The sequence below is a fragment of the Rhinolophus sinicus genome, linkage group LG02 (genome assembly GCF_036562045.2).
Source record: "Rhinolophus sinicus isolate RSC01 linkage group LG02, ASM3656204v1, whole genome shotgun sequence".
NCBI lineage: Eukaryota > Metazoa > Chordata > Mammalia > Chiroptera > Rhinolophidae > Rhinolophus > Rhinolophus sinicus.
Genome location: NC_133752.1, coordinates 135,287,475 through 135,309,879, shown reverse-complemented (window position 1 = coordinate 135,309,879; position 22,405 = coordinate 135,287,475). Strand labels below are relative to the sequence as shown.

General features: G+C 38.3%; 1 protein-coding gene across 3 annotated transcripts in view; it reads right to left on the bottom strand.

The window, feature by feature from the left end:
- Window positions 1-22,349, bottom strand: part of BEST3 (bestrophin 3) — a 51,403-nt gene extending 29,054 nt beyond the window's left edge. Inside the window, exons 1-4 of one of the 3 annotated variants that reach the window (XM_019748953.2) lie at window positions 22,099-22,349; window positions 20,269-20,437; window positions 16,788-16,882; window positions 16,078-16,311 (exon numbers count right to left, since the gene is read on the bottom strand). In XM_019748953.2, the coding sequence (XP_019604512.2) occupies window positions 16,078-16,311; window positions 16,788-16,882; window positions 20,269-20,420 (481 nt within the window). In that variant the 5' untranslated portion in view covers window positions 20,421-20,437; window positions 22,099-22,349. Of the gene's footprint in view, window positions 1-16,077; window positions 16,883-20,268; window positions 20,438-22,098 lie in introns of all 3 variants that reach the window. The other 2 variants (XM_074325426.1, XM_019748956.2) reach the window with 2 other exon arrangements.
- Window positions 22,350-22,405: the final 56 nt, after the last annotated feature.

The following is a 22,405-nucleotide window of genomic DNA, read 5'->3' as shown; positions in this document are numbered from 1 at the left end:
ACCTCAATCCCAATAGGCTTTCTCCAAGGCACATTGCATTGAAGCTGTCTAAAATCAACAACAAAGAAAGAATACTCAAAGCAGCCAGGGAAAAGAAGACGGTAACCTACAAAGGAAAGCCCATTAAGTTATCATCAGATTTTTCAGCAGAAACCCTACAAGCCAGGAGGGAGTGGAACCAAATATTCAAACTATTGAAAGAGAGAAATCATGAGCCAAGAATAATATATCCAGCAAAGATATCCTTTAGCTATGAAGGAGGAATAAAGACCTTTCCAGACATACAGAAGCTGAGGGAATTTTCTAATACACGACCCACACTACAAGAAATACTAACGGAGGCTATTCGACCACCATCAACAGGGACAATTTGTGGCAACCAAAACATCAAAAGAGGGAGAGTAAAGGCCTGAATCAGAATATGGGAATGGAGAAAGTAAGCGTGCTGAAGAAAATGGAATACTCTAAATATCAAACTTTCTTTTACATAAAGTTGAGGGTAACCACTCAAAAAAAATCCAGAACAGAAATATATACTGTAATAAAAGAAGAAACAGAGGGAAACATCATAGAATACCACCACTCAGAAATAATAGACAACAGCAAAAAGGCAAAGAAACAATGGAGACACAGCCTTACCAGAAAACTAAAGATAGAATGACAGGAAATCCTCACATATCAATAATCACCCTAAATGTAAATGGACTGAACTCACCAATAAAAAGGCACAGAGTAGCAGATTGGATCAAAAAACTAAACCCAACCATATGCTGTCTCCAAGAGACACATCTCAGCTACAAGGACAAGCATAGACTCAAAGTGAAAGGGTGGAAATTGACACTCCAAGCAAATGGTACCCAGAGAAAATCAGGTGTAGCCATAATGATATCAGATGAAACAGAGTTCAGGGTGAAAAAGATAACAAGAGACAAAGATGGACATTTCATAATGGTAAAGGGGACTATACAACAAGAAGACATAACAGTCATCAATATTTATGCCCCCAATCAGGAGCACTGAAATATACCAAGCAACTACTAACAGAACTAAAGGGAGAAATTGACCAAAACACAATTATACTAGGGGACTTAAATACATCATTGAGAGCTATGGATAGATCATCCAAACAGAAAATAAATAACAAAATAGCAGCCCTAAATGACACATTAGATGAAATGGACATAATTGACATATATAGAGCACTTCATCCTAAAACATCAGACTATACATTCTTTTCTAGTGTACATGGAACATTCTCAAGGATAGACCATATATTGGGACATAAAATCAGCCTCAGCAAATTTAAGAAGATTGAAATCATACCAAGCATATTCTCTGATCACAAGGCTTTGAAATTGGATATTAACTGCAAAAAGAAAGCAGGAAAAAACACAAATACATGGAGATTAAACAACATACTTTTAAAGAATGACTGGATTAAAGAAGAAATTAGAGGAGAGATCAAAAGATACATAGAAACAAATGACAATGAAAATACATCCTACCAAAATTTTTGGGATGCAGCGAAAGCAGTTTTAAGAGGGAAATTTGTATCATTACAGGCCTATCTCAAGAAACAAGAAAAATCCCAGATAAATAACCTCATGTTACACCTTAAAGAACTAGAAAAAGAACAAGTGAAACCCAAGGTCAGCAGAAGAAAGGAAATAACAAAAATCAGAGCAGAACTAAATGAAATAGAGAACAAAAAAGACAACAGAAAATAATTAATGTTACAAAGAGCTGGTTCTTTGAAAAGATTAACAAAATTGACAAACCGTTGGCTAGACTCACTAAGATAAAAAGAGAGAAGACACTAATTAACAAAATCAGAAATGAAAAAGGGGAAATTATCACGGACACCACAGAAATACAAAGGATCATCCAAGAATACTATGAAGGACTATATGCCACCAAATTCAATAACCTAGAAGAAATGGACAAGTTCTTAGAAACATATAGCCTTCCAAGGCTGAACCATGAAGAACTGGAAAATCTAAACAGACCGATCACCAGTAACGAAATTGAATCAGTCATCCAAAACCTTCCCAAAAGCAAAAGTCCGGGACCAGATGGCTTCACTAGTGAATTCTACCAAACCTTCAAAGAGGATCTAATACCAATCCTGCTCAAACTCTTCCAAAAAATTGAAGAAGAGACAGTACTCCTTAACTCATTTTATGAGGCCAACATTACCCTGATACAAAAACCTGGTAAGGATAACACAAAAAAAGAAAACTACAGACCAATATCTCTGATGAATACAGATGCAAAAATCTAAACAAAATTCTAGCATATCGAATACAACAATGCATTAAAAAGATTATTCATGATGACCAAGTGGAGTGCATCCCCGGGGCACAAGGATGGTTCAACATCTGCAAATCCATCAATGTGATACATCACATAAACAAAATAAAGGACAAAAATCATATGATTATATCAATTGACGCAGAAAAAGCATTTGACAAGATACAACATCCATTTATGATTAAAACACTTAATAAAATAGGTATAGAAGGAAAATACCTTAACATAATAAAGGCCATATATGACAAACCCTCAGCTAATCTCATAATTAATGGTGAAAAACTGAAGCCCTTTGCTCTACGTTCAGGAACACGACAGGGCTGTCCCCTATCACCTCTGCTTTTCAACATAGTGTTGGAAGTCCTTGCCAGAGCAATCAGGCAAGAGAAAGAAATAAAAGGCATTCAAATTGGGAATGAAGAAGTTAAATTATCACTCTTTGCAGATGACATGATGCTATATATAGAAAACCCTAAAGACTCCACCAAAAAGCTATTAGAAACAATCAACGAATACAGTAAAGTTGCTGGCTACAAAATCAACGTACAAAAGTCCATTGCATTCCTATATACTAACAGTGAAATCTCAGAATAAGAAATACAAAAACAATTCCTTTTGCAATTGCAGCAAAAGAATAAAATACCTAGGAATAAACTTAACCAAGGATGTGAAAGACCTATATGCTGAAAACTATAAGACATTTTTGAAAGAAATTGAAGAAGACACAAAGAAATGGAAAGACATTCCGTGCTCATGGATTGGAAGAATCAACATAGTTAAAATGGCCATATTACCCAAAGCAATATACAGATTTAATGCAATCCCCATCAAAATCCCAATGGCAGTTTTTAAAGAAATAGAACAAAAAATCATCAGATTTGTTTGGAACCACAAAAGACCCTGAGTTAGCCAAAGCAATCTTAAGTATAAAGAACAATACTGGAAGTATCACACTCCTTGACTTTAGTTTGTACTACAGGGCTACAATAATCAAAACAGCATGGTATTGGCAGAAAAACAGACACATAGACCAATGGAATAGAATTGAGAACCCAGAAATAAAACCACATAAATATGGACAGATAGTTTTTGACAAAGAAGCTAAAAACATACAATGGAGGAAAGACAGCCTCTTCAATAAATGGTGCTGGGAGAATTGGATAGCCATGTGCAAAAGAATGAAACTGGATTGCTATCTGTCACCATGTACCAAAATTAATTCAAAATGGATCAAAGACTTAAGCATAAGACCTGACACAATAAACCGCATAGAAGAAAACATAGGTACTAAACTTATGGACCTTGGGTTCAAAGAGCTTTTTTTGAATTTGACTCCAAAGGCAATGGAAGTTAAAGCTAAAATAAACGAATGGGACTATATGAAACTTAAAAGCTTCTGCACAGCAAAAGAAACCATTGACAAAATAAAGAGGCAACCAACTGAATGGGAGAAGATTTTTGCAAACAGTGCCTCCGATAAGGGGCTAATATCCAAAATATACAAGGAACTCATGAAACTCAACAACAAAAAAACAAACAACCCAATTGAAAAATGGGCAGAGGACCTGAAGAGACATTTCTCCAAAGAGGACATACAAATGGCAAATAGACATATGAAAAAATGCTCAACATCACTAATCATCAGAGAAATGCAAATAAAAACCACAATGAGATATCACCTCACCCCAGTCAGAATGGCTATCATCAACAAGACAAATAGTAACAAGTGTTGGAGGCTGTGGAGAAAAAGGAACCCTCATACACTGTTGGTGGGAATGCAGACTGGTGCAGCCGTTATGGAAGGCAGTGTGGAGGTTCCTCAAAATTTACGAATAGAATTACCATACGACCCAGCAATCCCTCTTCTGGGTATCTACCCAACAAATTTGAAAACATTTATACATAAAGACACGTGTGCTCCAATGTTCATTGCAGCTTTGTTTACGGTGGCCAAGACATGGAAACAACAAAATGTCCTTCGATAGATGAATGGATAAAGAAGTTGTGGCATATATACACAATGGAATACTATTCGGTGGTAAGAAAAGATGATATAGGAACATTTGTGACAACATGGATGGATCTTGAGAGTATAATGCTAAGCGAAATAAGTCAGACAGAAAAAGCAGAGAACCATGTGATTTCACTGATATGTGGTATGTAAACCAAAAACAACAAAAGAACAAGACAAACAAATGAGAAACAAAAACTCATACATACAGACAATAGTTTAGTGGTTACCAGAGGGTAAGGGGGGTGGGGGGTGGGAGATGAGGGTAAGGGGGGTCAAATATATGGTGATGGAAGGAGAACTGACTCTGGGTGGTGAACACACAATGGGATTTATAGTTGATGTAATACAGAATTGTACACCTGAAATCTATGTAATTTCACTAACAATTGTCACCCCAATAAATTAAAAATATATATATATGAGGCAGTGAACGTTGACACTCCATAATAGAAATGGTCCATAGGAAGTAAGGTGACATTAAATGTGAACTAGAACATCTGGGGACGGTTTCTTCTTTAGGTTTTGATTTACTCATCTAAAATGGGGAAGAAAGATACTTAGAATGATTAGGATTAAAGGAATAAAACATGACCATGTGTATGCAACACTTAGTATAGTGTGGAACACATGAATCCCATGACTTTTCGCCCTGCCACTCCCTTCAAAACTCCTACCCTGTGTCCCCGAAAATAAGAACTAGCAGGACAATCAGCTCAAATGAGTCTTTTGGAGCAAAAATTAATATAAGACCGGGTCTTATATAAGACCCGGTCTTATCTTATAGTAATCTTATAGTACATAAGACCCAGTCTTATCTTATAGTAAAATAAGACCTGGTATTTTATTATATTATATTACATTTTATTATATTATATTATACCTGGTCTTCTAGTAAAATAAGACCCGGTCTTATATTATATTAAGACCTGGTCTTACAGTAAAATAAGATCCTGTATTATGTTATGTTATGTTTTATGTTATGTTATGTTATGTTATATTATATTACCCAGTCTTTTTATTATATTGTATAAGACCCGGTTTTATAGTAAAGTTAGACCAGATCTTATATTAATTTTTGCTCCAAAAGATGCATTAGAGCTGATGGTATGGCTAGGTCTTATTTTCGGGAAAACAGGGTAGTTAACCAGGTCTTCATCTGTGAAGACTTCCGTGATTCCCTCCTTCCCCTTCCCTGGGATTTCTCTCCTTCAACGCTCCCCCACGGGGTTCTCTTTTGCCTTGTATTATAGTATGTTACACATAAATGTTTCCCCTGCTAAGCGCCTTTGGAAGGGCAAAGAAGATTGTTTTCATAGTCCTCATAACATTTTGCATGTACTTTAAAAGTGCTTCTTTAATGTTGTGTGTCTGGGTGTGTGTATGTATGTATGTATCTGTGTGTGTCTGACACGGTTTGCTTGAGTTTGCAGTGACCTCTCTAAGCCTCAGTTTTCTCATGTGTAAAAGAGAGACGATAATATGTACTTCACAGGGGTGTTGTAGAATTACCTGAGATGAGGAACACAGATCAAGAGATGAACATAATGCTTAGCACGTACTTAGTACTCAGTAAGTGCTGACGCATAATATAGTATGTGAAACGTTAACTATCCACCCCGCCCACCAGCACACCAAGGATATAAGGTAGTTGAATAAGAGGAGGAACAATGTAGCAGGTTTATTTCATAAACAAACATTTATTGGATGTCTAATATGTACCGGGGTTGGTTCATAAAAAGATTCACTTAAAAAGCTTACAGTTTACACTTGGCCTTTTATTTTTAAGAAAAAATTTGCTTCGTTAATTCAAATGGTACAAACATCCAAAAGGACCAGAGGAATACTAATGGGAAAGTGAGTCACATTTTCCCAGCCACAGTTTCCCTCTCTGAAGGAAATCGCTATCAGGTTGGTGCAAAAGTAATTGCGGTTTTTGCAATTGTTTTTAACCTTTAATACAACAAGTTTATTGGGTATCTTTCCAGAGAAATAGCATGAATTTCATACAGGACGAATTTTTAAAAACACAAGTGGTCTTATACTACATACATATCTACCATCTGCTTCTATTTTCAGTTATTCTTGGAGATCTTTCTTATTAATACATAGAAAGCAGCATTATTCTTTTTAATGGCTGCATTCTAGTTAATTATACATACTAGTTTATTTAACTAGTTCTCTTTTGAATAGACATTTAAGTTGTGTTAAAATTTTTGCTATTAAAAATAATGCTGCAATGACTATCCTTTTACTAACCCCTTTGACTTTTCACTTTAAGAGGATTCTTAAATGTTCATTATGACTTAGTATAAATGATTTTTTTCTGAATTAAAGTTTATCTCTAAAACTGATTTTTATGAGATATTAATTTTAAGTTACTTTTGTCTCAGAAATGCAATCACTTGTTTATGAGATTCTGATAACACACTCAGATGAAAATCAACTTTTGCCCTAATGTAACATATTTAATATCCTTAAACATCTTAGTTTATGTATCTGGATATCCTGCTTCGTTCAACTAATCCTCCCCCCTTACCATGCAGACTGAGTTTTATTTAAGAGGTGTTGCTATAACAGAAAAGAAATCCAAGGAGAAGTGAGACATGTACATTTTGAGAGTCACTGATTCCTAGAGCTTTGGAGTTCCCTAGATTTTTGATGTGATCAAGGCCAGTGTGTTTGAGAATAAGGTCCATGGATCACGGGTCTCAGAATTATGTGTGACACCTATTGTACACAGAGAAGACTGGGCCTCACCATCACCTACTAAATCACTCAGCAGGGCAGGACTTCTCGACCGGGTCTGCACCTTAGGGTCTCCTGTGGGTACTTTTAGAAAATACCAATGCCTTGACCTTATCCCCAGACACTGATTCAGTTCGTCCAGAGTGAGGTCCAGGCATCAGCATTCTTTTCAATCTTCCTGGATGATTTAATGGAATTGAGTTCAGGCAGTTGCATGTTTACCAAGCTCTGCAGGAAACTGTGACACATGGCAATGTTTGAAAATCACTGTCCCACTGAAGGAAGATTCTGTTTATTTGTATTTGAAATAAACAGAGTAACAACTGCAAGCCAATATTTACCAACAGGAGACTAGATTTAGAAAATAGTCAGGTTATGTGTATTAGCTTAGAAGGGTTCAGCCCATCACTGGGGAATTGGACTCTCTCTGGAGGTCAAAAATAAAAATGAGCCCGATAATTCTCTTCTCATTTCTCACTGCGTCTCAAAATGTCATATGATCCAGATAATTGTTTTTGTTGTTGTTGTTGTTTTAAGAATTGCAGAACATGATTAACGCTTATTACAAGAAGTTAATAGATACACTTGACCTGTCTTGGCTCTATGCTTAAAGACTTGTTGGCAGCATATCAGCCTTTACCTGAAAACCTATTCTAAGACATTTCTTATCAATTATGTAACAATTATGTTCTTGGGATTTATAGGCAATTTTCACAAATGACCCCATTTATATACTGGCTGAAATCTTTGTCATTTGACTAAAGAATAACTTGACTTCTAGTTATTGTTTTATTCAAGAGTATGGCTCAAAATGTGCTAGCAAGTTCTCTCTTGGCTTCTCAGCCAAAAGCAAGTACACAGAGCGAGGATTTATTTACTGCAAACACCAAAGCTAGAGTTAGAGCCTCCCCCCCCCCCCCCGGCCGTTCCCCCCATTTTAGCATGCCCAGGGATTGGAAGGGGACATATAGAGCAAGGAAAGCTAGTAATTTTTACTTTTCAGCTCAAATGTACTGAGTATTTTGCTAGGTGCTGTAAAACATGAATGATGAACCAGATATTAATGTGTCCTCCAAAAGTGTACAGGCAAAATAATTTTTGTTGTTCCTTGCAGTGTCACACATCTTATCCACAGTAACACCACCTTTGGAAATTAAGGTTTTGGCCAATTGAAAAGAAATCTCTAGATTTTGGTCAAATCAACTCAGAGTGTTATGAAATGAAACGTTATCCTCATCAGCACTTCAGGCTGTTCTTACCAGAGACCGATGACCTTTTTCAGAACATGGTCATTATCCTCATGTCTCAGGCTCTATTAACCACAGGTACTGATTTGCTACCCTTTGGCAGCACCGTCAGTTGGCTGGTCCTCACACTACCTTGTCTCCTTCACACGTCTGCCTTCATGCCACACTCCCTCAGGCCCTAGCCATACCCCTGACATTGCTATTTTAGCTTGCTATTGCTTCTGCCTAGAGTTTCTCTGGCTATATCTTTTCCTTCTGGCACTCAGGCTGGTTCAGCTCTGCTCAGCAGTTTTCCTACCACTTATCCCAAAGAACCCTCCTAAATATTTCAAATCATAATATATATATATATTTGTATTGCAACTTGAATTGTGGTTTGGTGGAGTAGGATCTGCTCCTTTAAGGTAAAATTGTATTGCCCTCAAGTCAAAGGACCAATGAAGTCCATTGGTAAGCAATATTCCAGTCGTCAGAGACTTTGTCTGCTGTACAGTTCATCTATTTTTCCTCGGTTGAAGCTGAAGCAGATGTCTTTTGCCCTTAAAGCAGAGTGTGCAAATGATGCTCTATTAGCAGAAGAACTAAAAGCTCTGCATCTCAAAGCTTGAAGGCAGAATGGGTTTGTTGCCAGTTCTTTCTGAAAAAGTTGTGCATTCAGCATCTGCCCTTCTCAAGAGAGATGACTTTTTCAGGAAGATTGCAACGTGCCTGGCTCATTTTCATCTCCATATTTTCCAAATGAATGGAACAAAGCCACCAGATTCAACTACAGCTGTCCTTTAAATTCGATGGTAGAGGTTTAGCAATCCCAACTGGGAAACTCAAGGGGAGGCAAAATGAGACTGAGAAAGAGATGGAATCACATTGTGTAGCACTGTATGTCAGATGTTTCTTACTGTGAACCACAGGAAGATATGTATGGTTCACAAAACAATTATTGGCTCTTTTACATGATGTGCTTGCTGATATTTTCCATTCCATTCCATTCCATTCCATTCCATTCCATTCCATTCCATTCCATTCCATTCCATTCCATTCCATTCCATTCCATTCCATTCCATTCCATTCCATTGAAAATGCTGGTTGCAAGCCATTAAAATGATTTAAGAACCCAATAATAAGTTAAAATCCACAGTTTGAAAAGCTTGAAGTAGGAGATGGTTGAGTAAAATCAGTTTCTGGGGTAGCAATGCTAAACTGAGACAAAGAAACGCCTCTATCTTCCTGACGTGAGCAAAACATCTCTAGTCACCATATATGCCTCGTCCCTACGTTAGTATTACATTTGGTAGTTCACTGCCTTCTACACATGACACACAAGAACTATCATACACAAAACTGGCACTCTTAATGCCCCACCTGCCCAGGTGGCCAATAATTTCATTTGGCCTTGGTGAATAGATCTGAGGCGGTTAGCAGGGAAAGTTGGAGGAGTTAATAGATGAGCCCTAGTGCAGTGGTTCCTAAACTTTACTCCATATTAGAATGGTCTGGGGGCTTTAAAAACCACTGATGCACCCTATTCCTATCGAATCCTAGTGTCTGGGGAAGAGAGCCAGACATCGGTATTTTTAAAATATCCCTATTGATTCCCACTTGCAACAGAGTTTGGTAACAACGACCCAAGTGCATAGAATCACACAGTAAGCTGGCCATTTTAGCATTTTTGCCTGGGTCAAAAATCCTGCCGCGCTTCTGGGCAGCTTGTTGAAAACTGTGGATTCCTAGGTTGTAAGCTGCAGAGATTCCGATTCCATAGGTTGCCTGGGAACCTGCAATTGAAATAAGTACCCTTGATAATTCAATAAATGTCTACGGTCATACTTTGAACAACATTGAGTGGATAGCCTTGATTTGATTCCTAAAACAGAACTGTGAGGAGCCATCAAACATTGACCAGCTGAGACTGCCCAGGCATGGCCTTAATTCAAGGAAGGCTGGTTCTACTGTGCACTGCCTCTTCTAAGTAATTTAAGTGCACAAAGGTGAGTCAAGTTTCACTCACAAGATGACATTCTGTCTGTTCTGGGCTCATCATGTGAGACTATAGGGTAACTGACTCAGCCTGTAAAAGTTCAGCCAACAGAGGAAACACTGGCACAGCTGGGAATATTGCTGTCCCCTTGACCATCTCTCCTGTAACACAGAGCAATGGAGATTTCAGAGAGACCAAGGAGCTCCAGAGCCATGGCATGCATCAGGAAACACTTGAACAAGAGACTACAGGGACAGGGCAGAAAGTCAATATACAAAATCCGTTTGGTTTTACTTAGTGAGAGAAGATCACAGATTAAATCATCTAAATACGCCAGAAACTCAAATGGGGCTAGCCTTCCAGCCAGTGGATCTAAAGTTAGAATTTTCATCTCTATAGCCACTTGACAATTGGGAGATTGCTTAGTTATATTAATGTCTATCAACTATAAGCATTGATAAAAATTCCTATGGGCTCTCATGAAGCTTTCTCTAGTCATAGAAGAAGCTCAAAGAACTTCAGGTAAAGATTCCAGAGCTTTAAGAAAACTAAAGGTGTCCTTTCCTCAAATTTTACTGTCTTCTAACCACTCTTATGGGCTACAAAGCACAGAAGGAAATTATTTTAGAGAAATACAAATGCAATATAGAGATTGAAAATTTAGCTGTAAACATAGTTATGTTTGTCTCTGAAAACGATTCATGGAAAAAAAGATTTGTAATCATTTTTACTGATCCTTGAGGATAGGGACCATATCCGTTCTTGGCTTACAGCTGTGCTCCAGCACTCAGGACAGTGCCTGGCATATAGTATATAACTCAATAAATCTTTGTGGAATGAGAAAACGCATGATAGATTTAGCAACAGCTTTAGTAATGTTTTTATAGGAATGTATATAATTTCCCATTATCTATCTTTATACTCTGGTGAATCATTTTGAAGAGAAATATTTTCTTCTCCTGATCACTGTGAAACACAATATAAAATATTTTGATTCAGTGTCAGACCATGACGTAAGCACCTAATGAAGGCCATCACATGACTCAGCAAAGATCTGGAATTGTACACCTGACCTGGCTTGGATGAGTGACATGTTCCAGAACAGGTGATTAGAATTATTAGATTTTTCCGGGGTAGGTTTGTAGTCAATAGGCAAAATGACAGAGTTTATATTGCCACTCCCCTGGTAAGTAACTGATAACAGACCAGTTCATGGAATTTTCAGCACAAGTAGACATTATTTAGCATTCAATCGTTATATTTCTGTTTTCATGTGAACAGAAATTAAAAAACTTCTTATTTTTAAGAAGTATATGCATTTTCCCAGCAGTATATATTTTGGTCTTTTTAATTTTCCAGAATAATATAACGAGACTGTCAAAAGCAAAGAAAATTCAGGGATTAGCAGGTGAGAGACGTCGTTCATCTGGCTCCAGTCAAGTGGTTGCCAGATGCTTCAGAAGGCAATGCTGGCCTTCATTCTCAGCCCTCCCACTCATTTCATCTTGGCCAGCCCCGAATCTTAGTGGCAGGGGCCCTCTCTGAAGCAAGAAGAAGAGGTTGGAGGAAAACCTCGAATAGCTTAAAGCTCCTTGGTTCTCAGAGTGTGATCCAAAGTCTCCAGAAGCTTGGTAAAGACCCTCATTTCTGTACCTCACCCCTGACCTACTCAATCAGAATCTCTGGGGCTATATTTTGGGATTTGCATTTTTAGCAATACTGATTTTTAACAATATCTAATGCACACGGAAGTTGGAGAACACGTACTTTTCCAGATAGGTGATATTATGTAGGGAAGTCACCTGACGAGGTTTTTTGTGCCCTCAGCGTCCTGCCTTCGCCCCCACCCTTGGGGCCCCCGTGTTTTACTTCCTGCCCTCTCTGCCCTCGGATGGGGCAGGTACCCTGGCTTTGGGCTCAGGGGATCTGCCAAACATTTTCTGCAGTCTCTGAACTTCCTGTTCTTCCCAGAAACGTTGGCACGGGCAACAGAGAGTCAGAGAGTGGTGGAAGCAGGAGCCCAGTTGGGAGAGCTTGGAAACTGACTCTGCGTGCAGCCTGAGTCAGCACTGTCTGCTGAGGGAAGGAGCAGGAAGTTGGTGAGTCAGTGCTGCCCATGGACAGAGAGGGGTCCACCCATGTGACTGGCCGTGGGGCAGCCAGGGAGGACGCCACCTCGGAAGCGTCTCTCCCAGCTCCCAGGACCATGGCTTGGAACCTTTGCCCCACCACTTAACACACAAACCTTATGCTCCTGAGCTCAAAAGCTGTTCCATTACCCTTTTTCCTGCTGTTTGTAGAAAACACGTAAGAAAGAAGGAGAGCAATAGGGACTTACAATAATCAGTGATCATCCCGAGGGCGCTTGCAAAAGCTTTAGACCCCTGCTGTCTCCCCTAATTCTCTCCCTTCTTCAGCTGCTCTACACAAACCGACAAAACAATCAGAGTCAGAATGATACTTGTTATAGTCAATCAAGTCTAATTTCAATCCTCTAGACCAGGGGTGTCCAAACTGTGGCCCACGGACCAACTGCGGCCCGCGATCCATTTTTTATTGGCCTGCAGCAAATTCCAAAAATATATTTAGTTTACTTAAATAAACCAGGTGAGGCAATACCTACTTCACCTCAAGTGAGTGGCCCAGCTGTTTGTGTATTTTACCGCGTAAGGCCCTTGGTGAAAAATGTTGAAAAAAGTTTGGACACCCCTGCTCTAGACAGTGGTCTCTGACCAGACTGCTGCCTGGAAGCCTCTCCATAATGCTGGAAACTCCAGCATGGCCAAAACCTTGAATTCACTCTCTTTCTTAGTCGTTACTACTTTATTAATAGCAATGAATTACTTAGTGGTTGCCAAAGCCTTTTACCCCAGGGGTGAGAAAAAGAGTTTAAAAAATAAACAGCTCAGAAAAGGCTCAGTGCTTTTGAAACTTCAGTGTATAAAGAAGCAGCATAGAAACATGTTTACCCTGTTTCCCCCAAAATAAGACCTAGCCACACCATCAGCTCTAATGTGCCTTTTGGAGCAAAAATTAATATAAGACCCGGTCTTATACTACATTATATGACATTATATAGGACCGGGTCTTATATTACAGTAAAATAAGACCGGGTCTTATATTAATTTTTGCTCCAAAAGGCACATTAGAACCGATGGTCTGGCTAGATCTTATTTTCGGGGAAACACAGTAAATGCAGGTTCCCTAGGCCTTACATCCCATGGCTCTGCTTCAGTAGGTCTGAGGTAGGGCCTAGGACCATGCATTCTAAATAAACAACTCAAGTTATTCAAGATGTAAAGGGCCTGTGGGTCTTCAGATCACACCTTGAGACACCCTCGTTTAAGTGCACTTCAAAGAACGAATGACTGATTTCCAGGTTCCTTTAGAATGGTTGGGGGTCTTGGTGGTTGAGAGAAAAGTATTCCAATATTGTGATAAATGCCTTGGAAAGAGAAAAAGGGTAGGCACAAGTATATGACAAGCATTTGTACAAATTTGACAAGGAGTGAGCTTTGGTATTATTAAAATCACACCTAAAAGAAATGAAATCATGTCATTCTCCTATTCACCTCACCCCTTCTTCTTGCCTTTCGGACCTGCGACAACTCAGGTCTGATCCAGAGGTCGCAAAGGCCTCTCCTTCGCTAGCCAACCTGGCTTCCTCCTGATTTGCTTTTAATATGAAGGTGACGCTAAGAGGCTGAGATTTGCTTTGAGAATTGGGCCTGGCGTCTGGTTCCTGTCAGAATGCACTCTCTTCATTCCAAGGATGTGTCAGGACTAGAGAAATATCACTTTTATTCATCCTAGTAAACTTGAGCTTTCACTCATCAATTTTGAATGGGTCAAACCTTTCTCATTTATTTTTAGGTCTTTCTTCAGAATTGGTGATTCTTATTGTATTTGATTCTATAGACCTTAGGGTAAGAACATTAAGTTATCAAATAGCATTTTCCACTTGGTTATTCTAAAGCAGTATTCAACTTTCAGATTTGGAGGAGGCATGGCAATTGATTTTTTAAAGTTCCTATTGGTTTTACATCATAATACACATACCTGTGCATTTGCCAGGCCATTGGTAATGTCCACCTGAATCCTTAACAACTCACTGCAGCTGTTACTTTCTCCCATCTGTACCCCTAACAACGTCCTCTAAACCCCTCCTTCTTTAATTCCACCTTGACTTTCCAGCCTCCTGGTCATTTAGGTCAAGAACACCTGGTATGTCATATCAAATGAGTCTTCTAAAGTGACCAAAGGGCTATGTTATGCTGTTGTACTAGATGATTTCATTATTAATAGCAAGAACTCATGTAACATTTACCGTGTGCCAGGTATCACTCTAAACACTTTGCAAATGTTAACTTATTGAATCCTCACAACAAACCGATGAGGTATATGAAATAGGTAGTATTATAAATTACTATAAACTCATTTTATGGACTAGGAAACTGAAGCATAGAAATGTTAAGTAACTCACATAAGGTCATGTAGCCAATAAGTTGGTGGAGTAAGGATGCGAACTCATACTGTTTTCTCAGTTACTATCTATATTGACCATGAAAAGGCAAAACCAAAGCAAAGCAAAAAAAACACAACTCTCCAAAGACAAACAAAAATATTATTCTTAAAAAAAAACCCAGCTATTTTCAAGGATATTTCAGAGAAGGAGCATAGATACAGCAACCTAATATGAGACCATACTCAATATAAAGTCAGAATCATTTAATGACTCTTATATCTTCAGTACGTTCATTAATATATTCCAACACGATTTGATCTATTAACCCAGCAAATAACCAACATTTAGTCAGCACATGCCAAGAATTATCTCATTTAATCCTCATCCCGCTGAGAGCTGGTTTAACAGCTTCTTTGCTAAATATTAACATTCCGAAGAGAACCATCCTTGCAACATGATTTGTACTCAGCATAGCAGGTCCTGGAGCCTAGCAGAAGAGCTGCATCTACTTTGAGGAGTAGGAGAGACAACAGACCCACACTGCAGCAGCCTTTTACTGCTCTCTCAGCGTCTGCCTAGATCAGGGATGTCCAAACTGCAGCCCGCGGGCCAACTGCAGCCCATGATCCATTGTTAATAGGCCCGCAGCAAATTCCAAAAATATATTCAGTTTACTTAAATAAACCAGGTGAGGCAATACGTACTTCACCTCGAGTGAGTGGCCTGGCTGTTTGTGTATTTTACCGCAAATGGCCCTTGGTGAAAAACATTGAAAAAAGTTTGGACACCCCTGGCCTAGATGAAAACCCACATTGCTGGTTCCCAGCAGAATCTACTTATATTTCTGGGGAAAGTATTAACTTAGGAATTCTGAGCCTGAGTTGTAATTGTGTGCTGTGTGATCCAGGGCAGGTCATGACCTCTCTGAATCTGTTTCCTCCCTTTCTCATGTTTTTTTGAGGTCCAAATGAAATATTTATGAACGCGGATAAACGCTAAAGTGCTAGAGAATGTAAGGTAATACCATAGATGGGTTTAGTAAATATGGTAATTATTATAATATTTACCTAAAGGCCATGTGACTGCAAGTTTGAGGTTGACTGTCTGTCTGCTTCCCCTCCTCTGCCCCCTAATTTAACTTCTTGAGGGCAGGATCCATATCTTATTTGTTTTTGCCTGCTAAGACTGTTTCTGGCACATAGTAGGTAATCCATAAATGTTTCTTGAATGAATGGATAAATAAAAGGAATTTTCCAAGGAATTTGGAAGGTTGCCATCTAAGTTGAAAGCAGCCCACGGAAGGAAAAGCCACTCACAATACCTGCTTCCACCACGTGGTCCATCGTCGGAAAGCGTTTGTACACCGCGGTGCTCACGGAGCGGAAGATGAGCAGGGACGTGAGATTGACGTAGCGCATCAGCGTCCTGCGGAGCAGGCGCCCATGCTCGTCCCTGCCGTGCACGCTGCTGGAGATGAGAAACATCAGCCTGTCTGGCCAAGGCAGGTTCACAAACTGGTTCCACCATCGGTTCACGACCAGAGTAACGTAAAACCCTGCAGAATAACAGGAAACTATAAAGCACTTTTTTTTTTTTTGTTTACAGCAGACACGTTGTCGACACTGATGCTTTTAGCAGAATTTTAGCCTTTTTAGGGGTTGGGGTGTAAAAATATGTTGTTATCCATACCTTATGATTTTGCCCTCCAGAAAAAAAAAAAAATGTAGTTTGTGCCTGGCAATGCCGTAGCATCCAGTAAGTGGGTATTAGAACTCAAATATTGACAGCAAACATGGAGAGTTAGTGAAGAGAAAGCGTCATGGTCCAATAGCAGACTATTACCTCAAACTTGTTTGGTGTTAATTTAGCAAAAGCAGCCTAGAAGGCAAACCGTATGGTTGATTCTGGTTATTGCAAGCGGTGGCTTCTCAGGCATGCCTCTCAGCTTGGACACACGCCCATGCAGACTCATCGGTGTCATCCTAACGGAGACAGCTGTGTGGCTGCATTCTGCGTGAGACCTATACTTACCAAGCACAAAGGTTACTGGAATTTGTTCAGCATATCTGTCACAGTAAATTGATAATTTTTCAAAGTAACGTTTTTGGGCTCCTGTAAGTAACAATCTGGAGCAAAAATAAAATGCACAGCCCTTTATGATATTATACTTCTGCACCTGCTTTGCAAGTGACATTCAGTGCAAACAACTAAGCACAAATAATCTTAATTTTTTTTTTTTAAGGAGCAATCACTTTTTCTTTTCTATCTAAGCGGATGTATCTCAAAAGCTTTTTAATGGCTGAATAGTTCAAGTACTAACATTTTTAGTACGTAAATATTGTTGGTCATGAGACTGAAATTTATTAACCATTTTGTTTTTAAATACTTTATATTTTTAAACTTTATATGATCAGTGCATTGGATTTGGAGCATGATACCTCATAAAAGAGTCTGTTTTCAATGATTTGTCAGGTGTTCTCAAAAAGAAAGAATCTTGATTAAGTGGATTACAGTTAGCATTAAATAATGGCCCAGAATTGGACATCTTGATCTTACTTTCTCTTGAATATCTACTCAGCACATTGTTGATTTGTTGTATCACAGGGATATTATAACTATTTTAAAGCCTGCAATTATTTAAAATATAAAATAACACAGATTTAACAACTAGAAGAGAACCTCTTTATTATTATATTTGGTATAAATATACAAATTTATATTATAGATCTGACCCAAATCCATTTCATGGTGTTGTTAAACATAAATTCATTTAATGGACCTATTATTGATATTTCTGTTGTCGGGAGGGGATTCCGAGTCAAAAGAAATGTCTCAAGGCAGGTTAATAATAATGATCAACATCTGGAAAGAGAAACAGAAGAGATGAATTTGCATCCATGAATGCGTGTAGCTGTTCCAAAGGAGAAAGGGCTCCCTTAAAAAGATCCATGTTAACATGTTTCAAAGGCCTATTTGGGTCAGTAGAACGTTGAGAAAGGAAGCAGAGGAATAATGAGGTAACAGTGAGCCACCAATCATACTGCAGAGGAAGACCTGGGAGCCGGTGCTGACATGGAAGGTCTGTGGGGTGTGGGGTGCAGTTCCTGCCTCAGCTTTGAGGAGGTGTCAGACATTCTGAAATCAGGAAAAGCTGACAAGAGAGGCATCTACTGGTCGCACGGGCCTATCAAGGTCATGTTAATGACAAGTTATAGCCAGAATGGTTTCTGATACTCAAATAGAAATGGTCAAAGAGGATTTAATTGTGGATAGCACAGACCACAGGATCAGACAAAGCCAGATTTGAATCCCAGATCTGCCACTTACAGATTTGGACTTTGGGCATATTTTTAAAACTCTCTAAGCCTCAGTTCTCTCATTTGTAAATGGGGATAATAATACCTATGTATCAGGGATGTTATGAGGATTAAAGACTATATTATATAGAAAACAACATAACATATGATGTACTTAATAATGAAATGATTGTTATTATTAATAATTGGCCAAAGGAAAAATATTTAGCTAATAGACACATAGAAATTTTACTAACTAGAAAGTACTACACATATTATTTTGTCAAATCCATGCAAAAGTAGGAAGAGATATAATCAATTAATTCTGGTGCTGTCTTATGATTTTTGCTAAGTATAATTGTTTGCTTATAGTACGATTTGAAAACTTAGGGTCATTAGTAGACATGGGAATGAAACTGTTCTACATTTTTCTACATGTATATTTGACTTTCTTGACAAATTCAGCCTATAGTTCTTGGTATACCTTTGATCAAGAGATACGGATCTATTTGAACAGATTTTACAGTTGAACTTTAAAAAATGAGGGATGACTGAAACTAATGGTTATTATTATAAATGTAAGCACTCTTTAGTCTTTAGGGAAAAATATATGCATACAATTTTGTGGGGTAGAAATAAGATATTGGAACAAAAGTTAAAGCCCCATGGAGCATTTCTGGCTACAGTGCAACGGTTCTAAGGGCTATTCTATTCTAAGCAGCAGTAGCAGCAATAAATTCACATTAGTAAAAATAAACTAATGAGACAATTATCCTGAAACATCACATGTCTTCCACCATTTCATATTCTGAAGGATGACACATGGTCAAAATAATATATTTATAAGACATATCTGAATAATTATTAGAGATTTTAAAGAAAACTTTCCCTTTAAAGATATTTTGCCAAAATGTATATCAATATATACATTTGTTTGGAACAATAGTTGTCTTTTTCTTGTTTTTTTTAAATTTTATTATATTGGGGAACACTGTGTTTCTCCAAGGCCCATCAGATCTAAATCGTTGTCCTTCAGTCTAGTTGTGGAGAGCACAGCTCATGGCCCATGTGGAAATCGAACCGGCAACCGTGTTGTTCCGAGCTCACGCTCTAACCAACTGAGCCACGCATTCGCCCCTGGAACAGTAGTTTTGATGTGTAGCAAAATAACTCTTCCTATTCTACTTTTGATAATTATCAACCAGCCAAATTAATATCCCTCTTCTTCAACTGGGGTCCTGTTGCCGCAAGGAAGAATGTAGGTGAGAGCAATGATATACGAATTTGTTCATTTGTATGCAGAAGAAAAATAACAAACTGATGTACATAGAAAAGGTGGAAATACAGCCTCAAAAACCTTTTTAGCTTATCTTTGAGTTTTAACTTCCCCCAGAGAAGAAGTGTATGCAATCAATTTTAATTTAAAAACATTCATAAAGCTTCACTTTTATAATATTGATAAAATTTTATTAAGACTATAAGTTTTAGTCATAAAAATGTTTCTTGGACAAAACATTACTCAAATTTTCTGTCAATCTGACAGGCATAGGTTGTGATGTTATAAAGAATAAACATCTCCTTTTTTGAATATAACATGCCCCAAACTCAGAAGATATAAAGAAAATAAATTAATCTGCAGGCTTTTTCTTTAGTTGAGGTATAGGTAAGGTTGGCAGGCACCATCCTGGATAAGATCTTGTCAATCCAGGGAAAAGGAAAGAAAGTTCTTGTATCAGGGTTTATATGCCTGACAGACACCATTCACGAACATGTTAATTACATAGGTAGTTGCTACAAGCTGTCAAATCACAAATTTAAACTGTGAATTAACATAACTGAGAGAGGCACAAATGATTATTCGTCTGTGGGCTTTCCATTCAAAATGATCACATAGCGAGACTCTAAGCATAAATCTTCCACGTTGTGCCTATAGCAACATTCTTGATGCATGACTAACACCTCATTGTGATCAATGAACGTGGAACTGGAAGGAGAACCACCTGACCATGATGGTTAGCGTCTACTTAACATCCTAAAAATGGTTAGGTGTGGAGTAAAATACCCTGTTCCGGGAGAAGAAGGTACAGAGAGGGATCATGCAAAGGAAGAGGTTATGTAACGCAAAAGTCAGCGGCAACCACAGGGCTCAGATTTTTGAGACTGTATTCTCACGTGATCTTTGATGGCCACTGAAGGAAACATGCAAAGGAAAGTACCTGTACACCAAACTTATTGCTGTGTAAAAAACAGCAAAAACAATAAATTCCCTGTACAGTAGTTTGTAGATGCTGCCTCTCCACTTGAGGAGTAACCTATGAAATCCAAAAAAAGTCGCATTGGCTACTTTACTGGAGTAAGTGACAGTCATCGTGGATAGTTTTTTTTCTAGAAGAGCAAGGAGACAAAACACACGTAAGAAGCAATGTTTAAGACAGAGCATAAATTTGTATCTCAAAGGAAACCCCAGCCAGCAACTGCTCAGCCATCTCCCCCTTTTTCGCCTGTCTCAGTTTGTATGATTTGGAATTTGGGGACCACCACCACCGCGGTGCTAAATGGTTTAGTAGAAAAAATGAGGAAAGGCACCTCTGGAAAGAGTAATGTTAGAAATTGTAAGCCTGCCTCAATTTCTAAGTATTATTATTTTTAGATTACATAGCCATTAGTCCATAAATATTTGAATGACTAAATAAGAGATATATGTAAGACATGTTATAATGTTGCCTATCATATATTTTCTTAATCCATAGGAAGATTTAAGGTATTGATATGCTATATTAAATGACATTTCCAAAAGCAGTGGCCAAACTTATTCTTTGGGCTTTATTTGCTCAAGTACGTAAAGAGGTACTTATTTCACCCTTAAACTTCCTACGGGGAAGTTATGGCTCTCTTCTTAGACATCAAGAGATATTGTTGGAAAGAAGCAAGTTCCTGTGAGAATTTAATTGATGGGTTATTTTTGGTGGTTTAGTTGGATGTGGTATCTCCCTCAAGGAGCTGAGTGCATAGTTAGCACTCTATGCACTCCAAACGGTGGACAAAATGTTGGGCCACCATGATACTAAGGAAGGTGCATTTTCCCATTGAAAAGTGTAGCATAAAATGCTTAGGGATGGTTCATTCTCTGTTTAGAATCCAACAACAATAACAACAACAACAACAAATGAGGCCATTATTTAGGACTCTTTCCACTTGGATCTGTTCCATGGATGAGGGTAGGATGAAAACTGGGCCTCAAAGCCCAGTTTTCAGTGAGTTCTTTGGAATTCCATTGCTTTTCACCAAGACATAAATCATTCAGGTTTTCAGAAGATGGCCCAAAGAAACCTAATCTTTGGTTGAGAATCCTGCTCAACTAATCTCTGACAAACATGGAGCATACACAGAGAAACATGATATTTCTTTGAAACCTTTTGGTTTTTTCAAAAGAATCTATGAGGAGAGTTTTACATAGCTACTTAGTTGGAAATTATGGAGCTTTTTAGATAGAATTGTACTAAACACAAGAAAGAAATCCTATAGCCAATTTCTTACCTAAAGTAGTCTACAGCACACATTTAGCTATAAAGAACAAAAAAAAATCCTGCCTTTATTCAGAGCTGGGAAAACAATCCAACTGTAATTTGCCTAGTTTCCCTAAGGAAATAAAACTCTGGAACAACAGTCACAGTATTTTTCTATAATCACAAACGTTAGCCTTCAACATTACTCATTTTAATACTAAAAAAAAAAGATAAAACAGGGCCTTTTGGCATAAGTAAGTGGCATTACGAAAAGGATGGGACTCATGCCACAAAGCTGGTTTCATTTTTCTATCTTTACCTTGTCTATTTGTCTAATGTGAGGACAGCCAAAATTGGGAGAGGAGCATAATAAATTAAGCCTATTTCATAATTTATTCTCATAGTAGTTTTAACTAACAGTCTTGAAATAACTTTCTGTCATGTAACAGTTCCGCCTTCTATTTAAATCCCGTCAGAAGAACTTAAGATCAGAGTAGAGGTCAGAATTAAAATGCAGAGGTATACTCTTTGAGCACTAACCTAGTTATTTGGTGTGGAGTCTCCGACAGGGAAGAAAATCTTCAGGCTCCCCACTAAACAGGCGTTGTTGGACTCTTCGCTTTCACCCTTCGCTCGTGCACAGATTTTCTTTCTGTGGTCTGGCCACTGAGAGGACCCAGACAAGTACAGAAGTTAAATGATTTTCCACTTGTGGAGGCCTGTTTATGCCAATTTGCCCACTGATGACAGTTATAGCCGGGAACAAACAGAAGCAGCAGCTGCTGAGGTGGCTTTTTTCTAATCTATAATTATAACTCCACCTGCCGCCCCAAGTACCCCTTTGAAT